At 43.9% G+C, this 15,911-nt stretch overlaps 1 protein-coding gene across 7 annotated transcripts in view; it reads right to left on the bottom strand.

Moving 5' to 3' along the window:
- kctd17 (potassium channel tetramerization domain containing 17) overlaps positions 1-15,911 on the bottom strand; it is a 62,141-nt gene that overhangs the window by 1,440 nt on the left and 44,790 nt on the right. For 2 of the 7 annotated variants that reach the window (XM_030122055.1, XM_030122056.1), the window contains exons 4-5: positions 8,281-8,427; positions 5,923-6,048 (exon numbers count right to left, since the gene is read on the bottom strand). In XM_030122055.1, the coding sequence (XP_029977915.1) occupies positions 5,923-6,048; positions 8,281-8,427 (273 nt within the window). The other 5 variants (XM_030122051.1, XM_030122052.1, XM_030122054.1 and 2 more) reach the window with 5 other exon arrangements.

Genomic DNA, 15,911 nt, shown 5'->3' with positions numbered 1-15,911 from the left:
ATGTGCACAACGGCTGCAAACGTCAACATAAGACATACAAAGCATGTGTAAAGTACTGTGCGTGTGTGTTGATTGGTATATTCAAAGGATCTTTGTGTCCATTATGTGGCTGCTGGTATAATTCTATGTGAGTCTATATTGAGGCTATGTTAATGTACACAGAGCAGAAAGAACATCTAAGACTTCTACTGTACTGAGAGGTCAGGGACATTCCATGTCACAGCATTGGTAAGAGGACACTGTGCTCAATCAATATCTGTGTGATGATAATGGCAAAGGCTAACACCTTTATGAATTACATTTAGGATTATTTTTGAAGTATTTCGCTATAAGCATATACTGGTAATTACAGTTTTAGGCAAATACTGTATTTTCAGTTTGTTCAATCCCCAAGTATTTCTGCTTTGGGATTTCACACTGCCAGTTGCAAAAGTAAAAGTATATTAAAGCCGCAAGCGGCATCTAAAGGCCCTCGCCACGGGCACGTCCCGTAGAAGTATTTCCATTGTTCAGCAGGTGGCGCTCTAGCACCAAATTTCAATGTCTTCTAATGAATGGGTGTAGCCTGGGAGATTGACAACTGATTCAAATTTGAGGCAGATCTTTGGTTTTATGTCCAAACTAAAGAAATTTTAGTATAAGTAAATCTGTAGGGGGCGCTATGCAGCTAAAATATAATTTCTTCCTTTGAATGGGTGTTGACCTGCGAGATTTACCACTGAGTCAAATTTGAGCCAAATCGGTGTTCGTATGTTTGAATTAATGCAATTTTCGTGAAGGTAAATTTGTAGGGGGCGCTATTTAGCGAAATGTCATTGTCTTTTGATAAATGGGTGTAGGCCTGGGAGATTGACAACTGATTCAAATTTGAGCCAAATTGGTGTTTGTATGTCTAACGTGAAGTAATTTTCGTAAAGGTAAAATTGTAGGGGGCGCTATGGCACCGAATTTCAAATTTTTCTGATAAATGGGTGTAGGCCTTAGAGATTGACGTCTGAGTCAAATTTGAGCCAAATCGGTGTTCATATGTCTGAACTGAAGCAATTTTAATAAAAAAATATTAAAAATTTTTGTAGGGGGTGCTGTAGTGCATAATTTCATTTTTTTTTGACAAATAGGTGTAGGCCTGGGAGACAGATGTTTGAGTCAAATTTGAGCCAAATCGGTGTTTGTATGTCCGAACTGATGTCATTTTTGTAAATGTACATTTGTAGGGGGCGCTATAGTGCAAAATTTCAATTTCTTTCAATAAATGGGTGTAGGCCTGGGAGATGGACGTCTGAGTCAAATTACAGCCAAATCGGTGTTTGTATGTCTGAGCTGAAGCAATTTTTGTGATGGTAAATTTTCGAAAAAACCTCGCAAAGTTTGTAACCTCGTCGCATAAAAACGGTGACACCGATTCCAAAAATTCGGATAACTTTTGATGTCCCACTTCTCTAGATACTGTACACCGATTTTGAGCTCATTTGGCCAAACAGCTTAGTAGGAGATAGTTAAAATACAACGTCAGCGAAAACACTGACTCGGCATTTTGGAAATTTCAATCCAATATGGCCGACTAAGGGTTGCTTTAGGGGCGTGGCCATAATAATATTTTTTGTTTGTCTCCTCATGATGAATCTGTGTACCGATTTTCGTGGCTCTACGACAAACTTTATGTTGGACGAGCTCCCATTGGCGCAATGCATTTCCACTTTTCAAGGGGACGCTGCAGCAACATTTCTTTACCGACCTCTACGAAACCTATATGTAAATTCAATTTCTCCCACTTCTTAATTTTAGGCAAAATTTGGTGAGTTTTCGTAAATGTTCAGAGGGTCAAAATTGAGCTCAAAGAGCAGGAGAAAAATTAGAATCTGAGCACAAGAACAATATAGCCGTTTCTATGGCAACCACATATTTGCCCTTATTTGAAAGCTCTCGAGCTCCCCCACATGTCTGTCTCAGTGCCGTGAATGTGAATATGTGTGAGAGTGGCGACAGTGGCAAAAGGCGACCGCGTCACTGGCGATTTCGTCCCCATGCGCCCACTGCAGACTCAATAGGCCCTGCGCCGGCTTTACTCGGCTCGGGCCTAAAAAAAATAAATAAATAAAAAATAAAAAATAATAATAATCTGAGCAAGAACAATATAGCCGTTTCCGTGGCAACTACATATTTGGCCTTGTTTGAAAGCTCTCGAGGTCCCCCACATGTCTGTGGGGTCAGATGTCACGTGTCGTGCACTTACGTCATGTGACTGACCCCGAGTGGGCGTGGCCCATTGACTCCCATTCATTCTGAGCAGGTGTAAATATGCGATTTGTGCACATGTCATGTACATCTTCGGAAAGGTCTCAGTGCCGTGAATGTGAATATGTGTGAGAGTGGCGACAGTGGCGAAAGGCGACCGCGTCACTGGCGATTTCGTCCCCATGCGCCCACTGCAGACTCAATAGGCCCTGCGCCGGCTTTACTCGGCTCGGGCCTAAAAAGCACTCGGAGAGCGCAGACCTCCGCCATGGCAGATCAGTGCCCCCCCCCCCGATGTTTGTCTGTCTGTCCGTGTGCAAGATAACTCAAAAAGTTATGGACGGATTTGGATGAAAATTTCAGGAAATGTTGATACTGGCACAAGGAACAAAAGATTAAATTTTGGTGGTGATTGGGGGTGGGGCACTAATCTGCCTTGGCGGAGGTCTGCGCTCTCTTTTCTAGAAAAGCACTTGTAGAGCACAGACCTCCACCAAGCCAGATCATAATAATCACTTGCTCCTTGTGCCAGTATCAACATTTCCTGAAAATTTCATGCAAATCCATCCATAACTTTTTGAGTTATCTTGCACACAGACAGACAGACAGACAGACAGACAGACAGACAGACAAACCAACGCCGACAAAAACATAACCTCCTTGGCAGAGGTAACAATACAGTGGTGGTTCTAGGAAGTATCTATTAGTATCCAAGCTCCACCCCTTCCAATGGGAGGACAGACCCATGGTACCTTACTTGGTCAAAAATATGTGCAGCAGACAATGGTGAGAGACAAATAATTTAGGTCAGTTTAAAAGATAATTTTGAAAACACTAGTCATGGAAATATTTTTTGAGAGATTGCTGCATAGTGGTGAAGTTGAAGATTGCATCACCCACCAACTCTTACAGTAGACATAAGAAATGCTTGAGATTTTCAATCACTTTTTCAGATTTACTTAACATATGCAGCATTTCCTCATCTCTATGAAGTAAAACATAAATCACCTGTCCTTACCAGCCCAGATTAAAGCTATACCGTATGATGTGGCATTTTTACACTTTTCTTTTGTCATCTTAAAATGCTCCTAATAAGTGTGTGTCAAACTAAAATGTAAAAGAAATCCACCAGGTATTGAAACTCAAAAATGTTTAATTCTCATATATTTCTGATAAAAGTCTGACCAATCATTTTAGTCGGTCCGAATAAAATAATTGGCCGAACCTGGCTGAGCCTCCTGTCAATCATCCATTACGGCCATCCAGCATCGAATCCATTATCGCCATCTCACATCCGATATGTGTCCCTCTGAATCTGACGCTTCACTGGCGTTGGTTCTCCTGTCACTGACCACAGTCTACTGTCTAGGATGTGTTTGGATAGAACTGACATGCACATGTGGAAGGGAAAAAACGGATTTATGAACAGAAACGACAACTGAGGGGCACAAACGGGAGTCTGATGAATGAAGGATGGAGATAAAAGTCCGGAAGTCAGCTGTACTGGACTGAACAGGTCTGCATAAAACTCAGCTTTTATGATGGTGGGACTCATACAGGTGCATGTACATGGTGTCACACATGTAAGATGATGTAGGATGATAATTGTATGGACTATGAAACCTCAAATGTCCACGGAAAATTCGCGGAGGCCGCGCGTTCACAGTGCGCGCGCCCATCCCCTGGGCACTGCAGTGAAGAGACTGACCCAGTACTGCACAGACCAGGTCTACTGATGGAACAGGAGCCGCGGGCCCGCAGCAGGTGGATGATGCATCTGATTACTGAGGGAGGGGTCCACAGACACGCCAAAACGGACCGGACCTCCGCCTCTGCTTCCTCCTCCGTTTTCATCGCGCATCAGATGAGAGGAGGAGAGGGGAGGAGGAGCCTCAGAGCTCAGGCAGCGGGAAGGGGGCGGGGCTTTGGAGGGAGGCGGGTTGTTCATGTTCAAACTTTTACTAAGTGCTGTGAGAAATGCCACATCGGTAGGTATAGCTTTAATATTAGTGCACTCGCTTATGTACTCTAAGGTGACAAAAATTATTTGCTATTGAAAATATAATTATAACTCCACTTTCCACAATTGGACATTCCTAAATCTTACACATTAGATCTTTAAGATGCACTGTGATAGGGTATCATTATATCTATGTGGGATTTTGGAAATCGGTTACCTCACCTTAGGATAAATATTGGACAGGGGTAGCACCCCAGTTAAACCCCTGGCCTGCCAGTGTCCCCCAGATCAAGTCACACTCTCCCTCGTCACCAGGTAAGTGAGGAGGGAAAAATGACAGTTCTAATAATAAGTCATCCATTCAGAGTTCAGCTTATGTCAATAGTAAATCATCAGTGCATTCTGTCATGTCCACTGGTGGTTACCGGCTAACCATATCAGAAATATATATATGCTTCACTCATGTTGTCTATGTGCATACTGTGAGCCTCTACCAATCACTGACCTTCCTACTATGTGTCCCTGTTAAGTATCATTTATGGATGGATAACTCAATACTGTGCCATGGAACACCCTGGATCACTGTAGACATATCAGTCAGTCAGTCAGTCAGTCAGTCACTCACTCACTCACTCACTCACTCACTCACTCACTCACAAAAATCTACTACATCTACCCACTAGCACATCTACTGCACTCTAAGCACAGTTCCTCACCCATTCCCGCATCTCTTTGGAACAAAGAAACATGACTCCTTCATTCTCTAAGCCACTCATTTGGTGTGGTATCTCTCCCTCCCTCTTCCTCCTCCTCTTTCGCTGCCTCCTCCTCCTGCATATCCGCCAGCTTCATGCAGCATGAAGGACGAAGGAGAAAAGGACAACAATAAAAGGAAAACAAAAAAAGACAGAACGGCAAAAAATGAGCATGCAGATGAGCATCAATGAGTGGATAGAAAGAATGTCAGAGGCAAAAATTGAGCCTAACAGATATATATCTATATCTATATATCCATATGGGCGTAGAACAGTGAGAGTTGGACAGGAAGACGAAGTGAGAGATTGATAACACTAGGAGAGAGGGGGAGAGGTGTGTGAATGATGGAGTGGAAGTGTTTGTGAATGACATTTGGAGGCGAGTGACATTTGCTTTCAGGGGAGAGCCACGATCAAAGCATACTCACATCCGCCCAAACCATAGAAGAAACACCACTCATTCTCTTATACACACACCACAACGAAAACAAAACATACAACTACACAAAAAACAGGCTAAATAGTCTTAAATATGATTAAACTGTCTTCTATTGTGTAGTAAATTTATTAAAACTAGAATAAATGAATACCTGCTGAAAAACAAATGCCAAAACTTACACGATTTAAACGGTTTCTTGGTGTTTAAGCCGCAATAATCTTAAACTGAAAAATTCACTCATCCACTAAAAGTTAAATTTAGCTCAATATTAAGACACTATATTTTCTTAAGATAAAACTCCATGTCTCTTTGAAAAACAGACTTGAAAAGAATATTATTCTTGTCCAATTTAGCAGAAACAAGGCCTTTTTTCACCTTCTTGAAATTTCTGTTTTGCTGTGCGTGCGCGCACACACACACATGCACACACAAACACACACACACAAAACTCAGCAATAACTCAATCCTGACCTATCATGGTTCTAAATTTGTGTTTGTGTGTGGAGTGAGAATAAAACCACAGGGAGCTTTACCTTGGTTTTGTGGCTCTGCTCTGTGCCCAGTCCTGATCCAGGAGTGTGAAGCTCCTTGGATACAACACACAGGAACTCAGCCTGGTCTTCTGTTCCATAGCTGTATGATGAGCCAATGTTCACCATCTGAACAACAACAAGGGACAAAAATGTAGAGACATATACAGGGGAGAGGGAAACAGAGAGATAAAGTGAGTACCAGGAAGAAATTAGACAAAAAAACAGCAGAGAAGACAGCATCAAGGAGAGAGAGAGAGGGACAGAGAGGGACAGAGCTGAGATCCCAGACTGGAGCAAGGAAGGCCTCTACTGCTCATGCATGATGTGGCGTGACCCAGTGACATCAGCAGTGAACTCCACAAGAAGCAAGACCAGCTTAGCTTGCACATTTATAGGTCATGTGGGGACAGCAAAAATAAATGTGGGCCAGCATCTGCAGGGAAAGGCAGAGCTGTGCAGCATGCATTAGAGCTTCAGGTGGGGAGCAAGAGGCAGGGGTCGGGGGGGGGGGGGGGGGGGGGGGGGGGGGCAGGGTCTGATGGTGAAATCTAGGCTGCTATGTAGAAAAGCTGACCTTTTGACATCATGAGGATCTGGACTGGAGATCCAGGTTATCAATACGGTGTTAGTTCACCATCAAAGTAACATTTACATTATCATTAACATTAGCATTTCAGTCACTGACATTACAATCTGGAAGAAAAATGGCTCTCGATTAAACATTATCTCTCAGATATTACATTTATATGTACCTGCATAGCAAATGCAAATATATTTTTGTTCAAAATCTAATGTCCCCAGCATTATGTTTTGTTACAAAAAAGTGTTAACAATAAACTGCTGAAAGTCAAAGTGTGTTGCCTTCTTTCTCCCAACGAAACCATTGCCTTGAAATTACAACAGGGCTGGGCAAGAAACACGTCTTGGAAATGCAGAACTACCTCAAAGTGCAAAGCCAGTATATAATGGAGCTGATGGCCACCGAGTCAATACATATTTCCCAGGAGACATTCTGGTCTCATGCCTTTTATTTAGACCATTAATAATATGATGTAAGAAGTGCTTTTATAGATAGTCATGACTCACTTACCATCACTCTGCTTCTGTTAACTGATTAAAACATTTTTGTCTTGACAAACTGCTTGACTGTAGCTCTGAGTTAAACTAACTACAATGTCAAATGATGTTGATTTAGATAAAAGTTCTATGTTTGACCTATCAGGGTTCTTTAGCCTTTAGCATTAGCTCTTCCATATTCCCTTGTGTTTATTGCCTAAATCTAAAAACCTGTGTTAGGGTGTGAATTCAATGGTCTTGGGGCAAAGTCAGATTTTCTATATCTGCCATTCAGACAATCCACCTCCTGTCTATTAAAGAATGTTTAGAAAAAGCTGCAACAAAATCATAAAATTCATTGCACTCGTAACAAAATATGATATAAACAGCATTACGTTCATAACAAAAAAATAAGTGGATTTGCGATATAGTAATAAAGGAAAGTAATTTTGGAGAGACTGTATTGAGATTGAAATTCAAGGTAAACTCAGTACACTATAGACCAGTGATACCCAACCACTGTGCCACAGCACATAAGTGTGCCGTAAGAAATCATCAGGTGCGCCATGGGAGATTATCCAACTTCACCTGATTGGTACTCTAAGTGAGCGGCATGGTTTAGTGATCCACTCTACAACAACAGTGTCCTGTTTCCCTTTGCAATGTGAAAGTGAATCAGCCCCGACGCCGTGCGTTCTGCTGATAAAGCCCCACTCACTAGTGATGGGCAGATCAGTGGGTTAACCGCGGGTTGGGGGGTGGGAGGGGTTATAGAGTATATGCCTCTATCCCTCCACGTGAGAGTGTCCAGTGACTGCAGCCAAGGAGTTCCCCATTCTGGCAAACAAAGCTATTTCTGTTCTGTTCCCTTTCTCCACAACCTATCTATGTGAGGTGGGCTTTTCAAGCATTATTGCTACAAAGACAAAAAGAGAGAGAGACTCAGAACTGTTGAGGAAGATCTTTGTGTGTGTCTTTCTTCAATTCCTGCAAGAATATCAGCTTTGTGTTCAACTAAACAGGCCCAGATTTCACACTGAGTAAGTAAATTGAGACTAGATTTGCATTATATTTCAATATATGTGTCACTTTTTGAGAAATTTTTGTTTGGTGGTGTGCCTTGTGATTTTTCTAATGTAAAATTTGTGCCGTGGCTCAAAAAGGTTGGGAAACACTGCTATAGACTATTAAACACTAAGGTCCTATACTCATTTTTCTGGGTGTCAGCATAATAGGGCTAAGGTCAGGGCTGAGGGGTAAGGCCAAGGGTCAAGGGTCAGCAGCAGCGTGAGTCCAACCCACAGTCCAGAGCAGTCCGGTGCGGGGCTTTCTGCAGGTGCGCACGCTGACCTGCTCAAACTTCCAGCCGTCCGACATTGTGGAAACCATCTGGGTCAGCTCCTCCTCCTGGCACTGCAACACCCGGTACACATGCTTGGGGGGCACCTGCTGAGGAAAGAGAGGGAGAGGGGACGGATGAAAAGGAAAGGTACGATCATTAGAAGAAAACATGTCTGGGAGGTGAGTATGATGACTGAAGTGTCAAGGAAAAAAAAAAACAAGTGAAAAAGTTTTCTGAGTTTACTAATATCCCTGCCCGGTCACACAACACTTTGCCCATCCTGCTCGCTGATGCCCTGCCTACCCAGGGATTAATTTTGAGTCTTGACTTTCAGTCTATTCAAAAACTTTTCAAAAATGTGTACAAAATGAAAACATTGAGAGAAAGGCATATATAAAGAATATGTGTGTCAAATTTTAAAAGAATTAGGAGAATAATGTCCAAGAAATTGGTTGGACAAATTTTGTAAGTTTAAATTTGCCAAAATTTGTAAAAAATCAAAAAACTTTTTAATTCAGCCATCACATTGTGCACTACACCTCTCCTCATGGTAAAGAACGTGTGTAAATTTGAAAAGCATTGGGTGAACAGCCTTCAAGAAATAGGTTGGACAGACAGAAGAACAGATGGAAAGACGGACAGAATGGCTGGTATAGCTCTATAACCCCGTCCTCTGAGGCAGGTGGAGGTATAACAAAAACAGGTTGTCAGATTGGTCTATGAAAATTTTTAAGATTTGAACTTTATTTTTAGAGAAAGATATAAAAAACTATGGAAAAAAGAAATTCTAGCTGACATTTAAACACATTAATACTTATATGATGTTGTAGAAAGAATAGAATATTTTTAGAATCAATACCCAGAGGTGGGAAGTAACGACGCACAATATTTAAATTTTGTACTTACGTTTTCATCTATCTCTACTCTATTTTCTTTTTTTTTTTTTTTTTTTTTACAAAAATATCTGTAATTTTAATTCTTACAGTTTTAAATCAGGGTTATTTTTTAAGATTTTACTACTGAGATGGAAATATCAATTATTTTTCTTTTTTAACCACTGTGCATCTTAATGTCAAGACCGATTTATACCTAAATGGATAGAAACATTATGCATCCATCAGTGCATATTATACATGACAAATATTATGAGATAAAATCACAAAAGTCATAGCAGTTTTTGTATGCTGTCTTTTTGCATCATGCCAGGGATAACAGATAAAAATGAGCCTTTTTGGCTAGGCTAACTATGGATCATTTACATGTTCTTGTTTCTCTTGATTCATGAACACTGTCCCCATGAAATAAAACAATAAATGGAAATGAAATGAAACACAAGGCGATGTAAATGACAGAACAGGACAAAAGACATGCAAAACATAAACCAAGATGTAATGGATACAACAAACTAAAAAATAGCCAAAGAGTGAATATAAATGAAAATAATACCAAAATATAAATATATTTTAGATGTCTGTACCAATAGTTACTGATAATTCCAACACATATTCCCACAGCCACCTGTGTCAGTACTACTTCTGTCTTTACTAATTTACTGTGTATTTCCTGGCTGGTCTAAAGACCAGTATAAACCTTTTTACCTAATTTTGATGAGTCTTTTTCTACACAGCACCATCTTCATCTGTGCTTTTGCTTTATAAATGATCACACCTGGTCTCAAAATATATAAAATGGACGTATTTTTGGATGTGGTTTTATGCTTTTATGAAATAGAAACTTAAATTCAATTCAGTTTTTATAATTCAAGCTTCCATTTTAGATAGTTAGAAAGAAAACCTCTTTGTATTAGAATTCTGTCATTTTGTAAATTAAACCAAAACAATAATTTTGCTACTAATTTCTGAAAAGAAAACCCAACTACAAAAGATACACAAACCAACATGGATGAGATCTCATATCACAGACACCCAGTGATAAAACAGTCTGGTCAAAGCTAATCCAGTGTTTCCCTTTTTTTTTTTTTTTTTTTCTCTTTTTATTTTATGGGCTCAGCTGGCTGACAGGCAGCTGTCTGTACCGATAAGGCAGCAGCCGACACCAACTGTACTCCCAGTCATCATTGCCCATTTTTCTAAGACCTTTGCTTGTGTATCCTCTTTTATTTGGACATTTTACCAGGGAGTATCTCACACTACTTTTTTTTTTTTTCCCTACTTGTCTTGTCCAGCGTCCTAACAGCAGAATGGTAGTCTGGTTCCTTTTGGTGCTGAACAAATTTGCTTTGCCAAGGGTAACTTCATAAAGTATATGAAGCGCCCTTTGATATTCTACTGTGTTTATTATGAGTTTTGTTGAACCACATTTCGATGCCGGACCTGACATGGGGGGTGGGGGTGGGGGGGTAGAAGAAGGGGAGAAAACAAGAGAGAAGAAGGTGGCGAAGACCCTCACAAGAAAGTATCAACAATACAAACAGCAACAACCATGGAGACAATTATAATGATGACAATAACTACAACCAGAACTGAGTAAACTGGGCAGAAGCAAGAGAAGAAAACAAAACAAAACAAACAAAACTACAAAAAAAACAAAAAAAAAACACAACAATGAGATACATAAGACCTATGAAATGAAGAATATAAGAAAGCATGAACAAAATGTCGTATACCACATTCGCCCAAATAATACCTATAACAAATAATACCAGAAACAAATCCACACAACATCAGCTGTTCACATTCATCTGCTGTGACAGAGTGAACAAGGCAAACAGACTGAGGTGAAGAACACAGGCATGCAACCGCAACCGCACTCCCTCCAAGGATCAGGGAGCGACCAAGAGGGCCCCAAGGCCTGGCCATCCAGCAGACACCACAGAGAGGGGGGATCCAGCCCGCCCCCCCCGAGAGGCAACAGTGTGCCCGCCCCGAAGATGGTCGAGGGAGGCCCCCACCAGAGGCCCCACAGCAGCCGAGCACAGGCCCCAGGAGGCCAGGGACGCCAGCCGCCACCCCCCCGCCGGGGGCCGGCCACTCAGGGGCAGGCAAAGCGCCGGTCCCCGAGCCCCACGAGCCCAGGAGCCATCCATCTCCCCGGGCAGGGGTCCCACCCAGCACACCGGGCAGCCAGGCCGGCCCAGACCGCCACCCGCTGCAGGCCAGTGCGCACCAAGATGCCACAGCCAAGCGCCCCGGGGGCCCGGAGGCCCACCTCCCCATCCCACCAAGCCCAATCCCCAAACCCCACACACACCCCAGTCTCCCACTCACCCACACAAGCATATGCACACACACCCACTGACTCCCAGACATACACACCACCCATCCCACATGTTTGACCATTCACACACACACACCCACAAATACCTCCACCCATGCCCATACACCCACCTACCCACATGCACGCCCACACGTACACATCTACATGTATACACATACCCACACATGTACCCACATCCATCAACAGCCCCTCCCACCCACCTGCACACACCAGACACGCGTATCCGGAGTGCCACCCCCCCCAGCAGCGAGCAGCCCCGCTGTGAGTCCCCCCAAGGCGCGGCACCCAAGTGCAGCCCCAGCACCAACCGCAGCCCAGGGCGGCAACACCAGCCACCAGGAACCCCACTGCAGTCCACCACCCCGCCAGCAACCGCCACACCCCTGATGCCCGCATACACACATCTTTCCCGGTCCCAACACGACCCCCCCCCCCCGACCACAATTCCCATGCGCACACATCATTCATCAGAGGGCGGCAACCCCCCAGCAATGCAGCCAGGTGAGCCCCAAGCCAATGTTCCAGCCCCCCTCCCCCGGGGCCCCCCGCCCCAGACGGCATCCAGGAAACAGGGGTGTGGGAAGACCCCCCCCTCCCCCTCACCTCCCCACCTATCAGTATTTTGAAGTGTGAGGTGTGTATGCAAGCGGTTAAAATTGAGCAGCATAACTGCGCACCACTGAGGGCGACACCACACAGGCAGCCTCACCCACTGGCACGGCACCGCCCACCAGGCGCCACGCAGCCCGCCCCCCAAAAGTGAATGTGTGGTGTTAGTGTTTCTGTGTGTTGTGTTGTGGGTGGGTGTAATTAAAACTGAAGAGTTAGCCACCCCAGGGTACCACAGAGGGAGGCCGTTTTAGTGACCCCTCCTGCCGTAAACCCTCGGGATGTGCACCCTCCCCAAGACCCTACGTGCTTTGCGTGAGGGGGGTGGGGAGGCGAGGGGTTGGGGATAGTATGACTGGGAGGAAGTTTCCTCCCAGAAGACGAGCCAGCCAGCATTCGGCACCCCCGTTCCCCAGCACCCGTCCCCAGGCAGGAGCTGCCAAGGAGCGGGGTAGCCCAGAGACCTCGGGCACCCAACGACCGCAGCCAGAAAGCCACCACCCCCCCAGAGGCCACTCATGCACTCAATCATCCTATGCAGTCGAGGGAGCACGGACCTGGGACCAGCCGCCCCAAAGCCCCCCAAACAGGCGCGGGGACCCACCACACTCCACACCTCCCCAGTCTTACATGCACTAGGGATGCAGCGATCACTGGCACAGTGCCACCCCGCAGCACGAGACCCAGCAACCAGCGCCCCCGCCCCAGGTCCCAATCGCCACCACGGCCGCACCCCACCACCGCACCCCAAGAGAACCCCCAGCGGCGCCCCCCACCCCCCACAGGGGCCACAACCCCCCAGGCACACCTGCAGTCCCCCTCCCCCACCACACCACAACCCTCTCTTATTCACCAAACGTACATGTACATCCACACCCACACACCTGCTCCATCAGCTCCCCCACACGCCTGCACACACAGATTTGCACGCACAATCCCTCATTCATGTTCTAATGCACACATGAGCACTCGTTTACACACACCAACACACACCGACCCACCCACCCCTACACACAAACGCGTGCACACACACACACACACTCACACACATTCTCTCTTTCTCTCTCTCATACACACACACACACACACACACACACAGACCCCAGGACTCCCAGGCATTAGCCAGACACCGGGGCACGCACCCGCCCACCCCTGCAGCGGCAAGTCCAGGCCAGCCCAGACACCCCGGCGCATGCCGGGTCCCCCCCCCACCCCGGGAGGGGCAGCACCCGGACCTCAGGGCCCAGGAACCGCACCCCGCCCACCCCCGCCCACCCCCGACCAGCCCAGCCATCCGACCTGGGGGATGCCAGCCATCGACCCAGGCCCAACCCGGAGCCCCCCACCCCACCACCACAGGGCAACTCCGGCATCGGGTCCACCTCCGCCCCAACCGGGACAAACACCAAACCGCCCCCAGAGCAGGGTGGTCCAGACCCCCACTCCGAGGGACCACTAGTGACCCGTAGCCCCGCGGCACCTCCTGCCGGCCTCCTAACACTCAGAGTGATGTGATAGAGCTAATCACAGGGGTCCAGAGAGAATGAGATAGGTCCAATTGATTGTTTGAAGAGGCAGATATTGTCTCATTACTGATGTGATCTAATAGAAGGTTCCTAAACTGGTTAATGCTTAGATTGGCTTTTGTTTTCCAATTCACAAGGATAGTTTTCTTTGCGATGCATAAAGCAGTGAGGACCATGTGTGAGGTGTTAGTATCCATGTTGGTGTGGCCGAGGTCACCTAATAAACACAGTGTGGGGTGGGCTGGAATACTGTATCTGAGCCATGTTGACAGGTCCTCACAGACCTGAAGCCAAAACCTCTGGACAGGTACACATTGCCACAAGGCGTGTATGTAGTTATCAACAGAGTTATCTGTGCACTGTGAGCAGATGTTTGACAGTGTGAGACCCATCTTGAACATCCTTTGTCCTGTATAATGAATTCTGTGAAGAATTTTGAACTGAATTAGTTGTAAATTCAGGTTTTTAGTCATTTTAAATGTATTTGAACATATTTGTGACCATGACTTTTGATCAAAATCACTGGATAAATCTGTCTCCCATTTTGAAGTCGGTAGGTAGATTAAGTCATCTGTTTTAGCATTAAGCCTATATACTTTGGATAGTAGCTTTGGGGTGCGGAGGTTCAAAAATTCTTCCACCTTGATTGGTAGCTGCAAGTTTAACTGGTTAGGGGTATATTTCTTACCTATAATAGATTTGATTTGGTGATATTCAAAAAATTTGGTGCTGCTAATCCCATGTTGTGAAGTGAGCGTATCAAATGGTACAAAGTTTCCATCCACTATGATATTTTCTAAATGTGTTATTCCTTTGTCCTTCCACTGAGTAAAGTTTATAATTCTTTTATTTTGCAGGATGTCAGGGTTGTTCCAGATGGGTGTCTGCTTACATGGAATGGGTGAACATTTATTTATTTTAAGAACTACTACTTCTGTCTATACTAATTTACTATGTATTTCCTGGCTGGTCTAAAGACCAGTATAAACCTTTTTACCTAATTTTGATGAGTCTTTTTCTACACAGCACCATCTTCATCTGTGCTTTTGCTTTATAAATGATCACACCTGGTCTCAAAATATATAAAATAGACGTATTTTTGGATGTGGTTTTATGCTTTTATGAAATAGAAACTTAAATTCAATTCAGTTTTTATAATTCAAGCTTCCATTTTAGATAGTTAGAAAGAAAACCTCTTTGTATTAGAATTCTGTCATTTTGAAAATTAAACCAAAACAACAATTTTGCTACTAATTTCTGAAAAGAAAACCCAACTACAAAAGATACACAAACCAACATGGATGAGATCTCATATCACAGACACCCAGTGATAAAACAGTCTGGTCAAAGCTAATCCAGTGTTTCCCAATTGAACCTTTACAGCATACTATGGAGGTGGTTATAGGCAATCTACAACCCAGCATTATTATGTACACTGGACTTCTGCTCCATATATAACCTGAGGCAAATAACAGCAGTGAATGCAGTAAACTACAGTAGAAGCCAGAGAAAGTGGGTGTGTGTTTATAAGGCCTGCTGGATTATATAAGAGTGAATGCAACCAATGTGGAAAGAGAAGAAAAGAGAAGTCTCATATACAAAAAGTCCTGTCTTAAATGGAAGCACAGGAGGGTGAAATCACTAACAAAGTCTGAAAGGCAGTGAGCCCAAAGCTATATTTTTTTGAATATTTAAAAACATCTTGTAAAGTACATACTGTATTTAAAGTGCTGAATATCTAATATGGTTTGTATATTATACAGGGTGCCCACAAAGCCTCCACAATTATTAACAAAAATTATTACAAAAGCAATTGATGAGATATGTTAATCAGATTTGTTCTATGTACTCAGTGGTTTTCAAAGTTTTTAATCATCCTGTGGGATCATGCAATTGAAAGTGCAATCAAATTATTGGTCCATTTTTCTTCAATGAGAGATCAATTACTGTAAATGTTTACCTTGACCTTTTGACTGAATATGTGGCACCACAACTGGGTGACCTTCAGCCAACCATCATTTTCCAGTAAGATAGCGCACCACCACATTGGTGGGTTCCTAAATCAAACATTTCCAGATCAGTGGTTTGGAAGGGATAGCAAAATTACTATTATTATTATTATTATTATTACTATTATTATTATATACAAAAGCAATTGATCAGATATGTTAATCAGATTTGTTCTATGTACTCAGTGGCATTCAGAGTTGGAGTGGTTG

This window comes from Sphaeramia orbicularis, chromosome 19 (assembly GCF_902148855.1).
Source record: "Sphaeramia orbicularis chromosome 19, fSphaOr1.1, whole genome shotgun sequence".
In the NCBI taxonomy this organism is placed as follows: domain Eukaryota; kingdom Metazoa; phylum Chordata; class Actinopteri; order Kurtiformes; family Apogonidae; genus Sphaeramia; species Sphaeramia orbicularis.
The sequence above is the reverse complement of the archived record's forward strand: the minus strand, read 5'-3'. Positions and strand labels throughout refer to the sequence as shown.